At 37.3% G+C, this 20,786-nt stretch overlaps 1 protein-coding gene across 5 annotated transcripts in view; it reads left to right on the forward strand.

Moving 5' to 3' along the window:
• SHTN1 (shootin 1) overlaps nucleotides 1–20,786 on the forward strand; it is a 98,845-nt gene that overhangs the window by 38,933 nt on the left and 39,126 nt on the right. For all 5 annotated transcript variants that reach the window (XM_081074995.1, XM_081074999.1, XM_081074996.1 and 2 more), the window contains exons 6-12: nucleotides 811–908; nucleotides 2,877–2,958; nucleotides 6,188–6,282; nucleotides 9,162–9,308; nucleotides 12,328–12,481; nucleotides 14,455–14,554; nucleotides 19,801–19,883. In XM_081074995.1, the coding sequence (XP_080931121.1) occupies nucleotides 811–908; nucleotides 2,877–2,958; nucleotides 6,188–6,282; nucleotides 9,162–9,308; nucleotides 12,328–12,481; nucleotides 14,455–14,554; nucleotides 19,801–19,883 (759 nt within the window). The remainder of the gene's footprint in view (nucleotides 1–810; nucleotides 909–2,876; nucleotides 2,959–6,187; nucleotides 6,283–9,161; nucleotides 9,309–12,327; nucleotides 12,482–14,454; nucleotides 14,555–19,800; nucleotides 19,884–20,786) is intronic.

Below are 20,786 nucleotides of genomic sequence, written 5' to 3' on the forward strand. Positions count from 1 at the left end.
TGATTTAATTTGTAAATAACCACACAGCAGTTTCTTATTTTCCTTGGGGAAGGGTAAGAAATTAAAAGTAGTTGAAAACTAAGTGGCAAAACCATAAGCCTAGGTGTTATCTGTGCTAATCCATATATATGTATTTTAACATTTGCATGGTAAAAGTAATTTTAACACCAGAAGCTTTTGCACTTAGACATTTGCTAATATTTTTATTCTAGTAACACAATTTTCACTAAACTCCAGTAATAAGAAATAACTAAATTAAGAAACAAAACACCCACAACTCTGGAGGGAAAATTACTAGAATTAACCCTTTTTCAAATAGGTTGTATTTTGAGTCAGTTCAAATAATGTTTAAGGGCTATAAGTTGGCAGCAAATCAGGATTTTTTTCTTCAAATCAAAATCTCCAAATTATGAACTGCTCAGTTGTTTATATTGTATTGTAACAAGAGCCCATGACCATTATAAAATAAAAAAGAAATTAATACAATGCTTTAATTTGTTTTACTGAGAGCTTAAAAAATTTTACTCCTAAATGCCAGATCGTTTTCTCAAATGTGGGTTTGATAGAATGCGAAGAAAATATGATCTGCGACATTTAACATCATGAGATTGCCTGATAAAAATTACCCATAACTATGGCTGAGTTGGGGGGCACAGAAGTGAGATTTCCATTGCCCTTTGCTTCTTCATTCAAGGTTAAACAACCTTGACCATAAGCGGCACTTGGATAGGCATGTTCAATTCTTTCGAGAACATTGATTTCTTCTTTTAAAAATAGGTTTATTTGTATTTTTTTTTTGTACAAATGCAGAACTTCGAGATCAAATCGTGTCTGTTCAGGAGGAAAAGAAGATATTAGCCATTGAGTTGGAAAATCTGAAAAGCAAACTTGTAGAAGTAATTGAAGAAGTATGTATCTTAGGCCTGAAATGCAAAGCCTTCTGTTTTTCCAAGGTGTTTGGGGACCGGCCATGTTAGCAACTTGGTATCGGAAGCTAATTTCTGACTTGAGAACCATGTTCCAATTTTACTCTGCCCTTTCCCCAGTATTTCAGATATATAAAATGGTCTAGAAAATGAGATTATGAACATTCATATACCCACTACCTAGCTCAAGAAGTAAAACACTAAAATAGCGTTGGCGTGTCCCCTCTTGCCCCTCATAATTCACTATATAAGGCAAATTTGTAAGAATACCTGCAATTTAAATCATACACTTTATTGCTGCTGCTGAAGAAGTATTTTGCTTCTTCAGTGGATGGCTGGCTCGGTTGGAAAAGGCTATATCCCATACCTCCCACGTAGACCTATGTGATAGGTAGATGGTAAAATGGGTTCAACTGGGTATTTGGAGAATCTTTTCCTTTTTCCTTGTCAATTGCCTTTAAGAGCAGGAGTACATAATTGCCTTCCTTTGCACGAGGCTTCAAGGATCTGCCTTTGCATCCTCGATTTCACTTGCGTCAGTGGTTTTCAGATTCTGTAGCCCAGAGCTTCCCAACTGATGTGCACATGTGCTTGATATTCCTCGGAGGGCTTACAAGGATGCCGAGCTATCGATCCCTTCGGCGAACAGCCTCCTCCAATTACCCATTTCCCATACACATATTATCATTTTTCTTAGGGGCCATAATGTGGAAAAGGTTGGGAAGCGGTGCCCACCAACCTCCCGCCCCCATTGCTTTGCCTTATTGTGGCAAAACATCCTAATGGGAAGAAGGATGATGATATATTGGAGATGCATTCATGCTGGACAGTGTATAGCAGTTACTAATTGAAACCCAAAGCAAAACACAGCTTATACTAAAAGAAATCAGTTCACAGCCTATCTGGAAGTGCTGATGGATTCAGAGTCCCTTTCAGGATCATTGTCTTAATTTGTTTCTTGAGTGTAACCATAGGAAAGAGACAAGGAACACATTTTGATGCACTCTGTTCGTCAATTATGATTATTTATTGATGATTCTCTCCTTCCACTTAGAGGTGTTATTAGAAGCCATTTCAGAAATTATTATGACTATTTCAGATATCTGAAAAGTATAAAAAACAAAATAATGAACATCCATCTGCCTACTATCTAGCTTAATACATACAATATTATGGTAGTCTTTCTCTCCATAATTGCATTCTCCTCATTCCCTGCCCTATTTCCACTAACAACCGTTATTCTGAACTTGGATTTTATCATTCCAGTGCATGTATTTGTAGTGCAATACATAGCATTTTGAGTGTTTTTAAACTATAAAGTGTACCAACTTTTTAAATTCCACATAACATTTGAGATTTATCTACTTTGATACACGTAGCTTTACTTTTTTGTTTTTAACTATCCTATGATATTCTCTTCTATTGAGAGATGCCAAAAATTACTTCAGATATTTAAGGTTTGGGGGAAGATTATCATACATATTTTGTTTAAGCCAAAAGGTATCAAAGTTGAAGCTCTTTTATTTTAAAAATTCATGTCTGTTTTACTTAAGCCACCTATCAAAGCTTAAAATGAATACCAAAATTGGATATGAAATCTCTGACTAAATGGTTCATGTGTTTTCTGGGTGCCCTCTAGTTGGATTTTGGCACTAAAACTATCAGTCATGTACACCAACCAGCTAGAACACTACCATGTTTAGGGCCCAAGGTCAATGCCAATAAGGATTATGTAAATGAACTCGACCAAATTTACATCCTAACTTTAATAGCTACTTTTGAGGCTTTAAGAAGAGCTTGAATAAAAGGCTAACACAGTGAAACCAATTACTACCTTAAATTGTTAGCTTCTTGTTGAAAGTTGAACAGCAATTTTGAGTATTACATATTATCATGTTACGTTTTACAATTTTGGGTGTTTTCTCCCCCCAAAAAAACTCACATTTTTAGGTTAATAAAGTCAAACAAGAAAAAGATGTTTTAAATTCAGAAGTCCTTGAACAGAGGAAAGTCTTAGAAAAATGCAATAGAGGTACGTGTTTCCAGTCTTTTTTTCTCTGGTATATATGTAATTTGTTTTGTTTATATATTTTATTGTGTTGCTTTATATCTGTGCCCAAAGATTTTTGTAGCAAGTCTTCTCCTATAGTTTGTTTTCCTAACTTCTAACGAGTCGCTCTCATTTCTATTTTATCACCCACCGTTGAGTCTTGGGACATTACTTTAAGGCACTCATGACACACCCATTTTGAAACTTAAAACCTTGATACTAGTCTGCCCCTCATATATCTTGGGACCATAACCAAACTGGCTATCCCGGCAATCTTTATGTATTTGGTTGGCTATTTAGTAAACCTCTCTTCAGAAGAGATTAGTTTATCTGCATAAATACATGCTACATGATACGACAAAATTTTAAATTAAGAGGCTATGGAAAATGCGACAAAGGGAAGGTAGAGTATATATTGAAATACAGAGTGCGTACTTCCTCTGAGGTCTTACACGTTTCTTGCCGGAGTACCTGAAATCCGGCTCTGAGCTATGTAGGGGTCAGTAGGATGCTCTCATCATCTCACAAATTCATGATCATTTATATGAATCACATAAAAATGAATTTATTGATCAGGAGAAGCAGACCTGGTTGCCTGGTGAGAAGGAAATTTCTCCAAAGGCAGCTTCTAGAGAAAACTGTAGTTTGATGTTACTTGTTGTAAAACAGCATCAAGCCTGAAGGGGCTGTTTCTGTGTCCCCTGCTTTAGAACAAGGGAGTGATGCCAAATTTTAGTTCTGCAAACATAATTCTAAGGGAGGGGACTTATTTTGCTCTTTGTTCTCTCTTTTTATTTTTTGCCTCAGCCATTCTCTTTCTTCTTTCCAACATAGGGCTTTCCCTGTTGTTCACAGTAATTCTCCATCTTGGCATTCTTCATGACTGGAGATTTTTGAACAAATAAGGGGTCTTGTAGTTAATTGTGGGAGATGCACGAGATTGTAACGTTTTCTCAGTTCTTTCTACCTTTAAGAATATGGAAATGGTGTAGAGGAATTTTCAGTCTTAATGCCCTCCTGTGCTAGAAACAGCATTCTGCAAAGGTTAGTCACATGGATCTTGCCTTCCGAGAGCCCCCCCGTCTAGGAAGAGAGAGAGAGATTATATAAATAAATACATGACCAGGACCAACCTAATTTCTTTTAACATCCAAGTAAAAAGGACCAGGACATGCGAAAATTAACTTTTTATTACAGTATTTTGGACATAGAAAAGAGAGTGAATTATCTTGCCCAGGGTTTCTTCATAAGTCATCGTTTTCTGGGTTTTCTCCATGAAATTTCTTTTTTAAGTAGGTTTGAACATCATTTAGTGCCCAGGGACCTATAATTCACATCACAAACCACCACTTACATGGCTTTACTTGCATACAACTCTCAGCCTTTCCTCCGAGTAGGCAGTAGATTTCCAGAGTGTAGCGTTTGAAATTCTATGTCATTACAGCAGCAAACCCGTCCTTAGTCAGTTAGGACTGAAGTGCCCTGGCCAAACACTGTGTGGAAGCAGCCATTAGGAAGCCTTTATTGATATGACGCAGCTCAGGATTGAAAGGGCCTCGCCAGAAGCAGATGGAGAGACTGATGTGATACCTGCCTGTGTTGTGCCTAGTTTCTAACGGCGGCTTCATGGCTCCCTCTGCTCTGTCTATATATGTAACACAATAGGCCACAAAATCTCAGAAGGTTGCACTTGTATTGCTTTTCTTTGCTGGGACCTTCCCTTTGAAAATTTCTGCCCTACGGGAACTCTTTCATGCAAAGCTCTGACTCTGGGCCGGAATGGATCTAAGGCTGGGTCCCTTCTTTGTAAACAGGGAAAACACTTAAAAAGAACACATGTTTTTCTTTTTATTCAGCTAATACGCTTTTTTTGATGGAGAGTATAGATTCATATAGGAAAAGGAAAAAAATAATCTCCATTTTTCCAGTCCAGAGATAAGTACTATTAACATTTTAGTGTATATTTTTCCAATCGTAAAAAAAAACAAACCTTAGATACACATTACATTGCTTGTTAAATATGTTTATCACCTATATGGAAGACAAAGAAAATAATAGCAAAAGAATTTCGTCTTTACCCATGGATAGCTTACAAACCCCTGAACATGCCTTTCTACTCGTACCCTTCCCTTGGATTTTTATCATTTGTTTATAGCTTTGCCAAATCCATATGTATCCCCAGACAGCATATTGTGTAATTTTGCATGTTTTTGAACCTTGTATAAATGGTATCATTTTGCATATGCCCTTCTGTAGCTTTCTGTGTTTGTGAGGTTGTTGGGCTTTGCTCTGGTATGTCTGTTTTCACTGCTGTATAATGTGTCGTTGTGTTTATACCAAAATTCATTTTCCAGTGTCCTTTTTGGTGGACATTTGAGTTTTTTCCAGTTTTTTGCTATTCCAGGTCATGCTATTAGGAAAATTCTTACACATGTCTCCTAGCGCACGTGTCTAAGAGTTTCACTAAGATATATGCCAAATGTAAAATTTTATCTTCAATTTCACTACGTAATGCCAAATTAGTTTTTAAACAGATTTATGAGTTTAGACTCCTGTTAGCCGTGTATTTGTTCCCAGTGTTCTCTGTCCTCTCCAAATTTGATACGTACTTTTTAACTTTTGCCAGTTGCCTTTTAAGGTTTTTACTTTCCATTTCCCCGATTACTAATGAAGGTGAGTACCTTACCACATATTTATTGGCCTTTCAGACATGTCTTGTCTTCTGTGGAATGCCTTGTGGATATGTTTTGTATGTGGCTTTTAAAAAACAAAAATGAACTCATTCAAAAAATTATGAATGCCTTTGCATTCAGTAAATACACTTCTGTGATATAATTTTGATGGCAGAATAATATTTCTTGTACATACCATACTTCACTGATCCTTCCTTGTTGGACCTTCTAGATTATTTTACTATTTTCAGCAACAGGGCAGAGAGCATCCCAGCAACTAAATATATATTTTTATGATTTTTTTCTTTTAGGAGAATAAATACATTTCTAAAAGTGGAATCGTTGAGTCAAAGAGTATGAATAATTTTAGATTTTTGACTCTGATTGCCCTCCAAAAAGGTTTCATCAATTTATATTCCAACCAACAGTGGTTGTGGGTGCTCATATGTCTGTATAAAGAATCTTTCCACACTTTTTCATCCATATTCCTGATAATCTGTGTGGCATATTGCTTGTTTTCTTCTCCTTGTCTTCTTAAGTGTCCATGCTAGCAGTAGAAGAGTATGAGGAAATGCAGGTAAACTTGGAACTGGAGAAGGACCTTCGAAAGAAAGCCGAATCCTTTGCACAAGAGGTAAGTTTCTTGTAGAGACCTCGTTTTTCATTTTGAAAAGAACATTGCAGATGACACACCAAAATATTAAGGTTGAATTATAACATTACTTTGAATGAAGGATCAGCTGATTTAGGGAGGCAGCTGTGCAATAGTATCAGGTTCACCGAAGTCGGTGTCGGAAGATGCGGGTTCAAATTACCTTAAAGCAGTCCCTTAGCCTCTTGGGGCGTCACTTTCACTGTCTGTAAAATGGGTGATGATACCCACCTAACCAAGTGGATTTTAAATTCAAATGGCATGATTTTTTCAAAGGTATTTTGTAAACTCTAATATGCTACATAGGGGAAAGAAATTTTCTTTAGGGATACCTACAACTTGTGATGGAAAGTTGAGCTTGAGCGTAGGATTTTTCGATGTTTCAGATAGCCTTATGAACGAATCTAGGTTCATCTTGATATGGCATCTCAAATAGCAGGTGCCATGGTATTAGTCTTTCTCTTTGGCTACCTTAGAGTGCTGTCATTATATGAGCTGATTCTTCCACTTGCTGTGAAAACATTGCCATGTTGTACATCCGTTATCGCGTCCTTTCACCAGCGAGAGATAAGCTCTGAGCGGCTCATGTTCCGGCTTACCTTTGTTGACATGCAGTCATTGGGTGTTCCATGTCTCTGGGATTGGTTTCCAGTGAATTGATGAGGTACCAGTTGGCTGACCTGTAACAGCTCAGGCTGGGGAGCTGATCCGCATGAGATGTCCATCGTGTATGAATATTTTGAATCTATATGTATACTGTAGGTTGAAGGAGAGTAGCCAAGGAAATGTAAAACATTCTTCGGTGGAAGTATCCCCAGGATACAAAGAAGACAAAGCATGGGGTTATGCAAATGACATTTGAAAATCAGATTATGGTTTTGTGCAGGAGTCTTTCTGTGCTTGAATATCACTGTGCTAGCAATGAACTCTATAAAAGGTTTAGCCCAAGAAGATCTGATTTGAAATACTATGATTCATTTTATTCAGAGAGCTTAATGAAAGGTGAGTAAATATTGTTCTCTTAATACTTGGAAGAAAGAAAAAAAAGAATTGGAGTGTGTCACAGCCCTTTGGAAGAAGCTGCAGCAATATAAATAATGGAACTAAATAAACTGTTGAAGGGGATGGAGAGTCTCTACTCCCCTTTCTAATGTGAAGACGCCTCCATTGCAAAACTGAAAAGGTTGGCTGATTTTTGACCTGAATGCCAGGGTCTTATTTTGAGAGACATTTTCAGTTTTCCATCTGTTGTTTATAAAATGCTGTTAGAATACAAAGCAGCTCAAAGAAAACTTGAAGGCCATGCAATAGCAGAGAAGATAGATGGAAGAAGCAAGATTCCACTTGGAATATGGAAATGAATGATTTACTCTGCTATTCACCTGGGAGCAATTGGTGGGAACAATGATGCTGACATATTCACCCAGAATGAGGAGAAAGACGTTTACGGATGGGAAGCGAGAGCAGTGATGTTACTAATGGCATAAATATTTGCAACGGTGCTCAGTAATTGTACAATATCTAGATTGGATTCACACCATAGTGAGAAGAAAACTATTTTTAAAAATAAAGCTACTTAAGAACCCGTATATCTTTCCTTTTACATGGTTTACAAGTTCTCAGATTTTCATCAGATGACTATGGCTAAAAGGTTCATGACTTAGTTTAACGAGAGGAGTACCAGCTTTTTACATTTTGTTCCTTACTACATTCACCAAACATTGTATTAAGCCAGCCACTGTGCTGATAGTGGGAATATAATGGTGAAGAAGGCAAATTTGGGCTCTGCCCTTTGAAGCTTACTGTCTAGAGCTTTAAAGTTGATTTACTTGATATATTTAATTACAAAAGGAATATATGTGCTTTGTAAAAATACAAACAATTCTCAGATGTATAAAGTAAACATTGAAAATTTCTTCCCTTACTCCTGCTCCCCCTTTGTCCTTTAAAAAACAGAAACATGATCACCTATTGGCTGACTTGTGTAGGTTATTAAGGGAAAGAAATAACAGGTGAATAGAAACTAATGTTATTTTCAATTACATGAAGTTGTGGAGATTAAATAAATAGTATATGTGAATTGCTTACTAAAGTGCTCGATAAATATTAATACACCGTTTCCCTTCTCTTTTTTTACCTTCTTCTCCTTAACTACTTCCATCACTGGAGAAAACTAATTGGTTTAAAACAAAACTTTAGGTCTAGTAAGTAGAAGGTAAGATTATTTAGGTTGTTAGGAGCTTGGGCTTTTAAAGTAGACAGATCTGGGTTTACATCTTGGTTTTGCTACTTAACGTGTCCTTGGAAATGTTGCTTAATTCCTCTGAGCTTTAGTTACCTTAATACTAAAAACGGGATAATATTTAATAGTATCTACTTGACAGTGTTGTTCTAAGGATTAGATGATATAATATATGTAAAATGATTACTGCCATGAGTATCACGTAATGTTTAGGAAAATTTTAGCTACTCATAATAGAAACATTTAACTCATAGGATTGATGGAATAATTAAAGTATTTATTTGAGTACCTGGCATATGATAAGTTCTTTGATAAATATTAGCTACTACTGTTAGTATGAATGGATTTTAAAGCCGTAACAAAGTATTAAAAACGGAAGTATAGGAATACATTTTTGTACCTTGTTGAGGCAGGGATAAAGGCACTGAAGATTGTGTAAAAGTTGTGAGAGAAATCAGAGCAATCATTACTTCTAAAACTGTTATAGTATTGAATTCAGAAATTACCTTTAACTTTTTAATAAAAACTTCACATACTTGCCCTTTGCTTCAGTGTCAGTTGAGGAGATAATGTGAGATTGGTTAATCAGTAGGTACGTTTTTGTCATTAATTTTTGTAGATGTTCATTGAGCAAAACAAGCTAAAGCGACAAAGCCACCTCCTGCTACAGAGCTCTGCTCCTGACCAGCAGCTTCTGAAAGCTTTAGAGGAAAATGCAAAACTCACCGAGCAACTCGAGGAAGAGAGAATTCAGCATCAACAAAAGGTAAAAGATTTTCTTCTGGAGTCTTCACACACACACACACACACACACACACACACACACACTCTCTCTTAAAATGAGAGGAGTCATTCTAGTCACTTTGAGTTCCACATTTTGCCTTACTAAGTTACCAAGTCACCTTTTGTAAAAAAAATAACTACCAGGGAATGGCTGGTTAGCTCAGTTGGTTAGAGTGTGGTGCTAATAACACCAAGGTTGCCGGTTTGATCCCCATGTGGGCCACTGTGAGCTGTGCCCTCATTAAAAAAACCAACAAACTACCAAATGAACTTAATTAAGTGCCCAACTGAAATTTATAGTGCCCTATTGTAAACTGGCCTTTAAATTGTCTAAAAGATCAGCAGAAGTGAGGAAAATAGATACAACTCAAAAAGAGCTTGTATAATGCACACAATGCACCATTTGGAAATTTGTGAGTTGATTGCCTTTTTTAGAGACTGCCTACCCTAGGAGAGTATTAGTCTCAAAGAGTGAGTTGGAGGGAATAGGTTTTATTCCAAGAGGGGGGAAATGTCCATGTTAGCAGTAATTTCTAATGTTGTAAAGTTGCACGAATGTGTGTGTTTAAAGACTTCCTAAGTGGTGATTTCAGTTTGTTGGAGTGGAGCTATTCCAGCTGACACGGCCTACCTCGTGCTAGGCGGAAGGGATAGTCAGCGTGGAAGGGAAGGTGAGAAAGAGGAGACAGGACAGAGGAAGAGGTGTAAGACGAAGAGGTGTAACAAGAGCTTCCGAGTTAAAGAAGCCACTTAAGAAAGATTATGTCAATGTATGTCCTACTTACAGAGTACCTGCCGTGTTTCCCCGAAAATAAGACCTAGCCGGACCATCAGCTCTAAGGCGTCTTTTGGAGCAAAAATCAATATAAGACCCAGTCTCGTATTAATTTTTGCTCTAAAAGACGCCTTAGAGCTGATGGTCCGACTAGGTCTTATTTTCAGGGAATCACGGTAGTTTGTGAAGGAAAGGCTGTTCGCTGCTATTTATCATCACCTGTCGAATTCTCTTTATGCAACAAAATTGACAATTAATCCTGGGAAGTTTCTGACATTTTTACAAAGTTGGTAGTGAAGTAGAGTTGATTTTTTTCTTTTCCCTCAATAAGAAATGGTGGTATATGTGTAGAGAACCTCTAGATCAGGGGTGTCCAAACTTTTTACAACGTTTTTCACCAAGGGCCATGTGCAGTAAAATACACAAACAGCTGGGCCACTCACTCGAGGTGAAGTACATATTGCCTCACCTGGTTCATTTAAGTAAATTAAATATATTTTTGGAATTTGCTGTGGGCCAATTAAAAATGGATTGCGGGCTGCAGTTGGCCTATGGGTCGCAGTTTGGACACCCCTGGTCTAGATGAATAGTGGTTACCCCTGGGAAAGAGGACTGGGGAATAGGATGGGAAGGACAGTGTTTCTTTTTGTTTCCCCCGCTCCTCGTATACTGCAATTACCATTTTAAATAAAGAGAGAATAACAGAATGTTTTCTTTAAAATTTAGCTCATGCTAGAAGTTTTTGGTTCTGAAAAGTCCTACTTCTTGTAGTTCACTCATTTAGTACATAACACATGACTAGAACCTACTGAATTGAACTGAGGTATGGGACTAACTACATTGTGGTGTGGGTGCCTTGTGGGGTAGGGAAAGTACTAAAGATTAGATCAAAGTTATGAGTGAAAATACTGTAATACTGTTACGTTTACAGTTATTCTGTATAATCTTTCATGTGTGTGGTTTAGAATAATTCTTACCTGTCTTTAAGTTCCCTTGCAGATTCAGCAATCTTTTAAACACACTGTATTGTTTTTATAATTATAAAAAATAATATATGCTACTTCTAATAAACTAATTTTAAAAATATAGAAAAAGTTAAAGAAGGAAATTAAGAATCTCTTATTTTGGTGCATATCCCAATGCTATGTAAATATATAATTTTATGAATATGGCTTAAATGGAATTGTAACATGCATACTGTTCTACAACCTGATTTTTTTTTCAATTGGTAATAAATCTTCCCATGTCAGTGTATAGTGAGCTATGTGATTTGAAATGGTTGCATAGTATTTCATTTAAGAACACACAAGAATTTATTAAATCAATAATATTGGCAGATACTTAGTTCCTATTTTTCCCTGTTACAAAGAGCACTTTAGTAAATATATTTGAACACTTCTTTTACTATTTATTTATTGTTTTTAAAGATTTTATTGGGGAAGGGGAACAGGACTTTATTGGGGAACAGTGTGTACTTCCAGGACTTTTTTCCAAGTCAAGTTGTTGTCCTTTCAATCTTAGTTGTGGAGGGTGCCGTTCAGCTTCAAGTTGTTGTCCTTTCAGTCTTAGTTGTGGAGGGCACAGCTCAGCTCCAGGGCCAGTTGCCGTTACTAGTTGCTGGGGGCGCAGCCCACCATCCCTTGTGGGAGTTGAGGAATTGAACGGGCAACCTGTGGTTGAGAGCCCACTGGCCCATGTGGGAATCGAACCGGCAGCCTTTGGAGTTAGGAGCATGGAGCTCCAACCGCCTGAGCCACCGGGCTGACCCCCTCTTACTATTTCTTTAAAACAAATTCTAAAAGTAGTATTACCGAATTAAAGAGCCTTTCCTTCTTTTCTTTTTAAAGCTTTTTAGTACTTGTTACCAAATTGTACCCCCAGGAGTCTTCTTAATACTACCCGAACTTTTCTCTTGAAAGTGGGTATGAAAGTATTCATCTGTTTTAAATGAATTTTTTAGGTATGATTGATTTTACTTTTTTGACTCACATTTAACAATGAAATTATCAGGGACATAAGTCTCCAGTAAATTTATATTGAATCAGATAGCTGATAATAATTTGAAGTATTATCTGTATCCCAGAATTTTCATAGTTTTTAAGATGGATATGGAATCTCTTTGTTATGAAGTACAAAGTAAAAGGGAAACCTTTATTTTTTTCCCTTTATTTTCCTTCTCACACAAGAAAAACTATATCACCCCATAAAGTCTGTTTATAACTTATAGGTCAAAGAATTGAAAGAGCAACTGGAAAATGAAACACTCCACAAAGAGATACACAATCTCAAACAGCAACTGGAACTTCTAGAAGAAGATAAGAAAGAATTGGAATTGAAATACCAGAATTCAGAGGAGAAAGCCAGAAATTTAAAGCATTCCGGTAAAAGCACTGAGTAGGCTACTATGTCTCATTATTAATCTGTGCATCTCCCATTCCCAGTACAAAACCTGGCATATAGTTAGTCCAGCACGTTTACTGAATGCAGCCTGTAGAAAAATACCAGGATTTGTTTTTGAATTCTTTCATTTCTGCCTATTCTAGTTCACTATAATGGCCGGTATAATCAAACGATTAGTAAATATTTAGACTTCTCTTTTGGAGTCAGAGACTTTATGAACATCACATATAGAAGTAAGAGACAAAAATACTATTAATATGGCAAGACCAAAATTTCAGCATTTCTCAGGGTTTCAGTGATGAGTGTTTGTTAAGTGCTTATTTTGTTCATTTTAGGGTGCGCATTAAAAAAGGAATTAAGCTTTTTAGATTTATGCTACCTTTATCTTTGGCATCTAATTATACACATGAAATAATTCTTACAATATCACACCTAAAATAAAATGGGCAACAATATACATATTAAATGGAAAACTTTTAAAACACCAGGGGATACTTAAATCAAAGGATTTATTCATTCAGTTCTAGAAAGCTTAACAGGAATGTGTGAGTTAGATTACTACTACACAGGGATAAGTAATAAGTTTTTGTTGGAAGGTAGGTAATTTAAGGAGGCAGGTCATTCTCTTTATAACAGCCTCAATATTCACTTCAGATATTTCTGGTTAATTTTATACTAGAATTTTGAAATTTGTACAGAAGAACCAAGTTGGCTTTCTTCCTTTAAAAAATATTCAATGCTTTCTAATCCACGATGAAAATTAATTACACTTTATTTTTTAAAAATTGATCTAAAATTAAGAAGTATTCCATTCTTTTTAGTGAATATCAGGGCAGCCTGTAGTGAAAGCCACCTATCTTTGTTACAAATGGAGGGGGCAGATGCTAGAGATACTTGAGATTTGATTTTGAACGTTTTATTTAGTTTCTGCCGTGTGTGTATCCAGCCATACCCTAGGGTACTATAAGAAACATAGAAGAAAAGAAACCGTGCGTTTTGTCCTTGAGGAACTCAGACTCCCTTTGGGGATAGTCATATGCATATGGAATAACTAGAGAATTCTCCGTGTCAGAGAGCTTAGCCCACACAGCTTATTTAAATACTGAGAATAAAAACAGATGGACAGACCATTGACAGGTACAGGCAGTCATGGAAAGTGGAATGGCTGTGGAGAGAGAGTGAGCTCCTCCTGAGTGCATACAATATTCAGACCTAGGCCCATTAGAGCCCATATGTGTGCTATTTCCGTCTGTGAGATACATTTAAATTGTGCTCCTTGAAGTAAGGAACTGTCTGGAACAGCACCAAGCACAGGCCCTTTCACGTTGTTGATGTGTAGTAAATAATTGTTTCATTAAAGATTTCAATGAATCGAAGGACTAAATTATATTTCAGAATGTTCTTCACAAGAAAAAACAGTTTCTGAGTTACAGATATTGGAGAGTCTGAGTCTGGTTAACATCAAGAACAGTAGGATTTGCCGTTTTTGAATGAAATTAAGTGGAGGAGGAAAGTATGCTATTAAAATTCAGTACTAAATGTCATCTTTAAAATTAATTCTTGGTCTATAACACTTTAAAAGTCAAGTATTAACAATTTCTTAGTGTTTGAGTCATATATCCCATTGTTAACAAATATTTCTTCAACCTCCTCAATCCTTACTTCCCACCCATCCAAGCCATTGTCTTGGTTTTTTTCTTTTCCATAGTTGTATATACGACAGCAAAAAGATGGTAACGTTTTCTTGTAACGTATGTAAGGCCTGTGCTGCATTCGTGATAGTAGGCTGGACGATGACAAGTTTCAAAAGTTCTGTAGTTTCATACGGAAATTTCTCACTTTGCCTTTGCCTTGGTAAAAAGAAGGGGACTTGGAAAGAGCTTATGTTTATTCCTTTGCGTGTGTTAAGTTACTTGTTTCAGCTCTTTCCTGAACGTGTGATCTTTTTGTGCAGTTGATGAACTCCAGAAACGGGTTAACCAGTCCGAGAACTCAGTACCCCCACCGCCACCACCACCACCACCCCTGCCGCCGCCGCCTCCCAACCCTATCCGGTAAGCGCCACCAGGAGGGCCGCGCTGCGTGTGGTGTCCTTCCTTGTCAGACAACCGAAAGTGTGTTAGTGCTTTTTTTTTTTTTTTTTTTTTTTTAATACTGGCTTAGATTGCATCATTAGAGGGATGGTGAAAAGTATGAAAGATACCGACTGGCGTGTCTGAGGATTTCCTGAAGACCCATGTATTTCCTTGTAGTGGAAAGGGCCTAAAAAGACACTTGGCAAAGGCATTCTTGAGGCTTACAAGTGTTCTTCTGTTGTTGATGGCTGATTCCTTGTGGACATTTCCAACCCAGGAGCTAGACACTTAAAAATTTGTTTTTGATACTTCAGTTGTAAAATTTCATCCAGAGACATTAGGGTTTCCTTTAACCGGAAGACCAAGGAATTTTGAGATTTTCCAGAATGTTTTCATCTTTTCTTCTCTCACAAATGTGAATTTGAAAAGCTCTGGTTTGTTCAGGTATTTGAAAAATTGAAAGCACCAACCTATACGAAAACTGAACAGTACTAACTGTTATAAACTAGTAATTAAACTAAAAGTACTAATTATTTTTTTATCCTTAACCTCATATTTAAACCTTTAATGATGCTGAGAGAGGAACCTTCCTTAAGAAGACAGCATTATTTTTAAATTCTTGTGACAGGAAGTCATATATGCAGGAAAGAATTCACTGTTTCTGAAGCCTATGGTGACTTGATGGGGTTGAGCGCCAGAATTAAGCACAATACACCCTAGGAGACTGCGTCAGATTTTGCCTTCTTTGTGCTTCTTCATTCCACCATGCAGAATTACGTAAGATAATCCACTTGCTGTGGTAACAGCGTACCTCATCTTGTCATGATGTTAGCTGCTTCTGTATAATTTATTCTTGAACAAATGGAATTTAAAATTTTGCTAGATTTTCACCTTTCATTAACTCGTGATTTATTTAATCCTTTCACACAGAGAGGCCATTTATTCAAACTCCCTACCTTTGCCGATCCATCTGAATAGAATGTGTAGCATGTTCCTCCCACACGACTATAAAAATGGGACTTTGCCTTTTCAAAACGTCCTCATTAGTTTTCCTTACTGAGTAGGATATGACATAATCTACTTTAAGCCATTGAAGTGGTTAAAGCAAAATAATTTTTACACGTGATCGATCCAAGAGTCAATTGAAAGAATTTCAAGTATTTTAAATTCTTTCTCTCCTGGGTTGCTAAATCTGTAGGAGATAATGTGAATTTGACATTTAAAATGGAAAATTCATCACTTTGATCTTTCTCTGAGGTCTGGAGTTTTTGAGCTGATAAGAAAGGTCACTTCTGCCTATGAGGAGGGAGAACTATTAAAAAGTGATTATAGTCTTGCTGTTGGCCTTTAATTTTTAGTCTCAGAAATCTTGAGAGCCCTTAGTATTAAAAGTAAAGTATAGCCTAAATAGAGTATTTTTTCAAAGAGCACTTTATATTACATTGAAGAATGAATGTAGGATTCAGACTATGTATCTAAAGCATGAATTCTTTTATAAGGTCCTTTAAAGAAATTTCCATTGAATACATGATTTTTATTTTAAGATGAATTTAAAAAGTATAAGACATAATTTCTCAGTAGAAAGAGATTGTTTTTCCTTGGTAAGGAGTACATTCTTGTCAAAGAAATGTATTTGCATATGTATTGACTTTCAGGGGAGTTTCAACCCACTAATCAAGGTTTTCCATCTTTGTTCCTGAGCCATTTGTTTTACCCTGATGTATATCACGGATAGAAATTAAAGTGGGGGGAAAAAAGATGAAGGCCTGTGGCTTTTTAAAGTGGCTTTATTGCTTTTCCCTCCTCTTCCTGCTCATTTGACCTAGAGGACAGGTGGGAGAGAGGGAAGGGAGGAAGAAGACATACTTTGGTCATTTCATACCTGTGGTGGTGAAATTAGGACAGGTCCTGAGCAAGTGTGGCTCATGGAGGAAGGGTAGGTTGTTTTAGTGTATTAGAGTTCTCTGGAGAAATAGAACCAATAGGGTGTTTGGGGGTGTACACACACACACACACATATACATACACATGAGTGTATGTGTACATTCATACATATACATCATAGACGTATACATAAACAGATTTCTTCTAAGGAACTGGTTCCCATGATTATGGACATTGACAAGTCCCAGCTCTGCAGGGTGAGTCAGCAAACTGGAGACTCAGGAGAGCTGATGGAGTAGTTTCAGCCCAAAGGTCAGCAGGACCGAGATCCGGGAAGAGGCAGTGTTTCAGTTTGACTCTGAAAGCAGGAAAAAACAGATGTCCTAATTTCAAGGCAGTCAGGCAGGGTGAGTTCTCTCTTACTTGGGGGAGGGTCACTCTTTTGTTCTGTTCCAGCTTTCAACTAATTGGATGAGGCCCACCCACTTTAGGGAGGGCAATCTGCTTTATTCAGATTACTAATTTAAATGTTAATCTCACCCAAAACCCTCTCAGAAACACCGAGAGTCATGTTTGACCATGTATCTGAGTACCCTGTGACCTAGTCAAGTTGACTCATAAAATTAAGCATCACAGGAGGCATGAAGAACACTTTAAGAGTTTCAAGGTGAATGTTCTCCATTGAATTGTTCTGTCTTTGGGGGACACTTACTTGAGGCTTACATTCAATTGAAGTGGCTGTGGAATGGGGTGATTTTAGACAGCAGTTTGGATTATTGGTCCCAGATGTCTCACCTGGTGTTCTCATGTGTCCTGTGAGAATCACTCTGGTTATTTATATCAATCTCCAACTAATACTTTTATTCAGAACATTTAAAGTAGCACTTGCTCTCATCTACTTAGGAGGTTTGCAGTGATGACCATATATTCTTACTTCATTTATGTAAATATATATGAATATTCAAGTAGTACAAATAACTAACTGCTTTGTAATCTTGATGTACACCAAGGCACACTCTCACAGTCTCCCCTCAGGACCAGAGGAGGGGTCATTGTAGTGTGATGTGAGCGAGAAAGGAGAGCCTCTGCTCTGTGAGCTCCCTCCCTAGCGCCACCCTGCTATGGAGTGTCAGCCGACACACATTGACGAGGCCTGCCTTCAGTTGACGGAATAGAGAAAAAAAAAGAGCGAATAAACTTTGCATTATTTCATTCTTCCTGATTTCTCGACTAGAATGTGCTTATTTTAAAGTTCTGTGTAAATTAGAATTTCTAACTTTTGCAAAAATAGTCTAATTCCATTTTGGGCTCTTATAAGCCCAAAGGAGACAAATTAAATGAAGTCAGAAACGCATGATGGATTGTTGCCCAGTTGGGTGAGTCCTGGAAACTTTGCAGGGTAGAGTGGGATGAGGTGCAGCCTTTCTACTGCGCTTCTGGGAGATTTTTCAGTGTATTTGGGAAACTTAAGGAAAGGCACATACAGAGGGATTAATAATATAACCAAAGGTAGAAGTGAGAAGTAAAACAAACAAACAAACAAAAAAAACAACTGAAAATTATAGTGATTAAGACATTGGGTTGTTCTGACCTCAGAGTTACTGTGGATCCAGTTGCCCCTTTTCCTAGAGGCAACATGATGCTTTTCCTGTCCTCCATGGCTGGCGTCCCAACTTGTCTTCTCAGGACTGTATTTTGTGAAATGCAGTTTACCACACTGAGGACATTTATAATGTAGTTGAAAGAATTCAAGAATTTTTGGTTCTTTGTTTATAAACTTTTTTTGGGTGACTGATAACATGTAGAAATGTATGCAAATTTATGTATCGTTTAAAAATAATAAGCATCCATATAATCACTGTATAATCTAAATCAATCTAATCACATATAATCTAAATCAAGAAATAGAACAATACGGTGCCTCAGACTTTTATCCTTTTTTTAAAGAAAACTTTGTTTTTGTTTTTCTTACCTACATCTATATCTAAACTATAAGGACACACACACACAGACACACACACATATCCCTAAAGTATAGGTGTGTATGTGTGTGTCTATGAGTGTGTGTGTGTGTATATATATATATATATATATATATATATATATATATATATATATATATTTATGCTTTTTAAAATCTATAGTTGGAATTCTGTATTCATTTGTGTCTTGTTTTTTCACTCTATGTTATTTTGTAAGATTCATGTTATTTTGTGTAGCTAAAGTTTATTCGTATTCCTTGAGAATCCATTTTATGAATGTCCCAAAATGTTTATCCATCGTGGCACTGACAGACATTGAGTTATTACCAGTTCAGGGACATCGTGGAAATTCTACATGAACATTCTTGTACGTGTGTCCGGGTGCTTTTATTTCTGTAAGATATGCAGAAGTGGAATCATTGGCTCACAGGCGATGTGTATCTTCAGCTCCACTGGGTAATACTAAATGGTTTTCTAAAGTGGTACTGTTAATTTATACACCTTCTTCAGTTTGAGAACTCCTGTTGTTCCACAAACCTACCAATACTTGATAGTATCAGACTTAAAATGTCTTGCCTATTTGATGAGTGTGTAGTAATATCTCAGTGAAGGTTTCATTTGTGTTTTCCTGGTAACTAATGAAGTCAAATACCTTTTGGGTATGTGTATGGGAAATTTGGACATTGTCTCTTATGGCGTTTTAAGGGCTTTGTTCATTTTTCTGTTGGGGTATCTGCTTTTGCTCATTGACTTATAGTTTCTTTATATTCTTTATGGTGTCTTTTAACATATGGAGGTTTTAAAATTATAATGTGGTCAAATTTACCATAATTTGGATTTTATACAGATTTAAAAAATATGGACCAGGTAGATAGTGGTCTAAATCTGTTTTATCCGTTAACTATCTGGTCTGTGTCACGCAGATTCATATGTTTTCTGAATATTTCACAGATAGATATTTACCAAAAATATTCCCTAATTTTCTCATCCTTCCCTCTCCCTCAGAGGTATTGCCTAGATGGCTATTTCCGAGTTTTACATATGGACATTGAATTGTTTTCTGTATCTGTTTTACTTTGTAAATAAATGTCCGTGCATCATATTAGTAAGTACAGTGGTTCCCATATTCCAGTAATTCGTTTGTTCCACCCAGGAAGGGATGAGATACGTTTCTCCACCTTAAAGTGATGAAAAGGTTACCAATTTATTAAAAGTGGAAATTCTCCTTAAATTCGAGTTATACATTCATGCATCTAAAGAACAGTTGGATTTTACTGAGCACGTAGAATCTATACGCGTTCTTTCTTGGATCACGAGGCTTCTGGTAATCTCCCGTCGATGTCTTCTTCTCTCCCAAAGATCGCTCATGTCCATGATCCGGAAGCGATCCCACCCCAGCGGCAGTGGTGCTAAGAAAGAAAAGGCAGCTCAACCAGAAACAGGTAATTCTCACTCTCCTTGCTTTGACCGCAGTGGCTGATGGGCTATAATTTTTCACTAGTTCCCATTTGTTGCGTTCTTTGACTATGAACAAATTGTCACGGGGGAAAGAATTGTCTTGGCTTAGAATTAACCCCTGGTCATCCGCAGGATGTAAAAAGAATTTACAGGACTCTACAAGAGTAAGCAAAGATTTATTGAAAGTTAAAGAGAGAGAGTCTGGCAAAGGGAAGATAGGGACAGCTGCCCCAGTGAGGAGGAGTGCTGGGGTTTTATATTTTTCTAAGCAGGATGTAGAGTGTTTGTCAGCTTGCAGGGGTCTGTTGTTACAATTGTCTTCTTCTGGGAATTGTCCTGTTCCCGTCTATGATGGATGTCAGCTGCGGGAGGTTGCTGTTGCGATTGGGAACTGTTCTGTTCCCATCTACGGTGGGTGATTGTTAGTTTGTAGGGGGTTGCCGTTGCGGTTGGGAACTATTTTGTTTCCACCTGTGATGGATGTAAGGTGCTTGTCAGCCTGCAGGTGCTGTGCTGGCCAGGGGAGTCAGAGCCAAGCGGGTTAATGTTTAAGCTCTCTCCTGCCAGCTCACAAGCCTGCTCCTGTTAACTCTTTACTTGTCTCATCAAGAATGAACCAGGTAGCAGTCATTAGCTTCACGTAGCTTATTGTCTAGGTCAGGGGAACATGGGCACGTTTCCCTGTAAGGTGAGGTATGCGGGGAAATGTGTTTTCGCGAAGGGAGGAGGTACTTTGGGTGTAAAGGAAAGAGAGGGAGTGATTCCAAATGAGGGGCTTGGGGAAAGACTTTTTAGAGTTGATAGCATGTGAACTAGACTTTATCAAGCACCTACTATGTGCTACAGTGCTGCGCCCTGGTGGTACAAGACCGAGGAGTTACATTTGG

The sequence above is a fragment of the Rhinolophus hipposideros genome, assembly GCF_964194185.1.
Source record: "Rhinolophus hipposideros genome assembly, chromosome: 15".
Taxonomy (NCBI): domain Eukaryota; kingdom Metazoa; phylum Chordata; class Mammalia; order Chiroptera; family Rhinolophidae; genus Rhinolophus; species Rhinolophus hipposideros.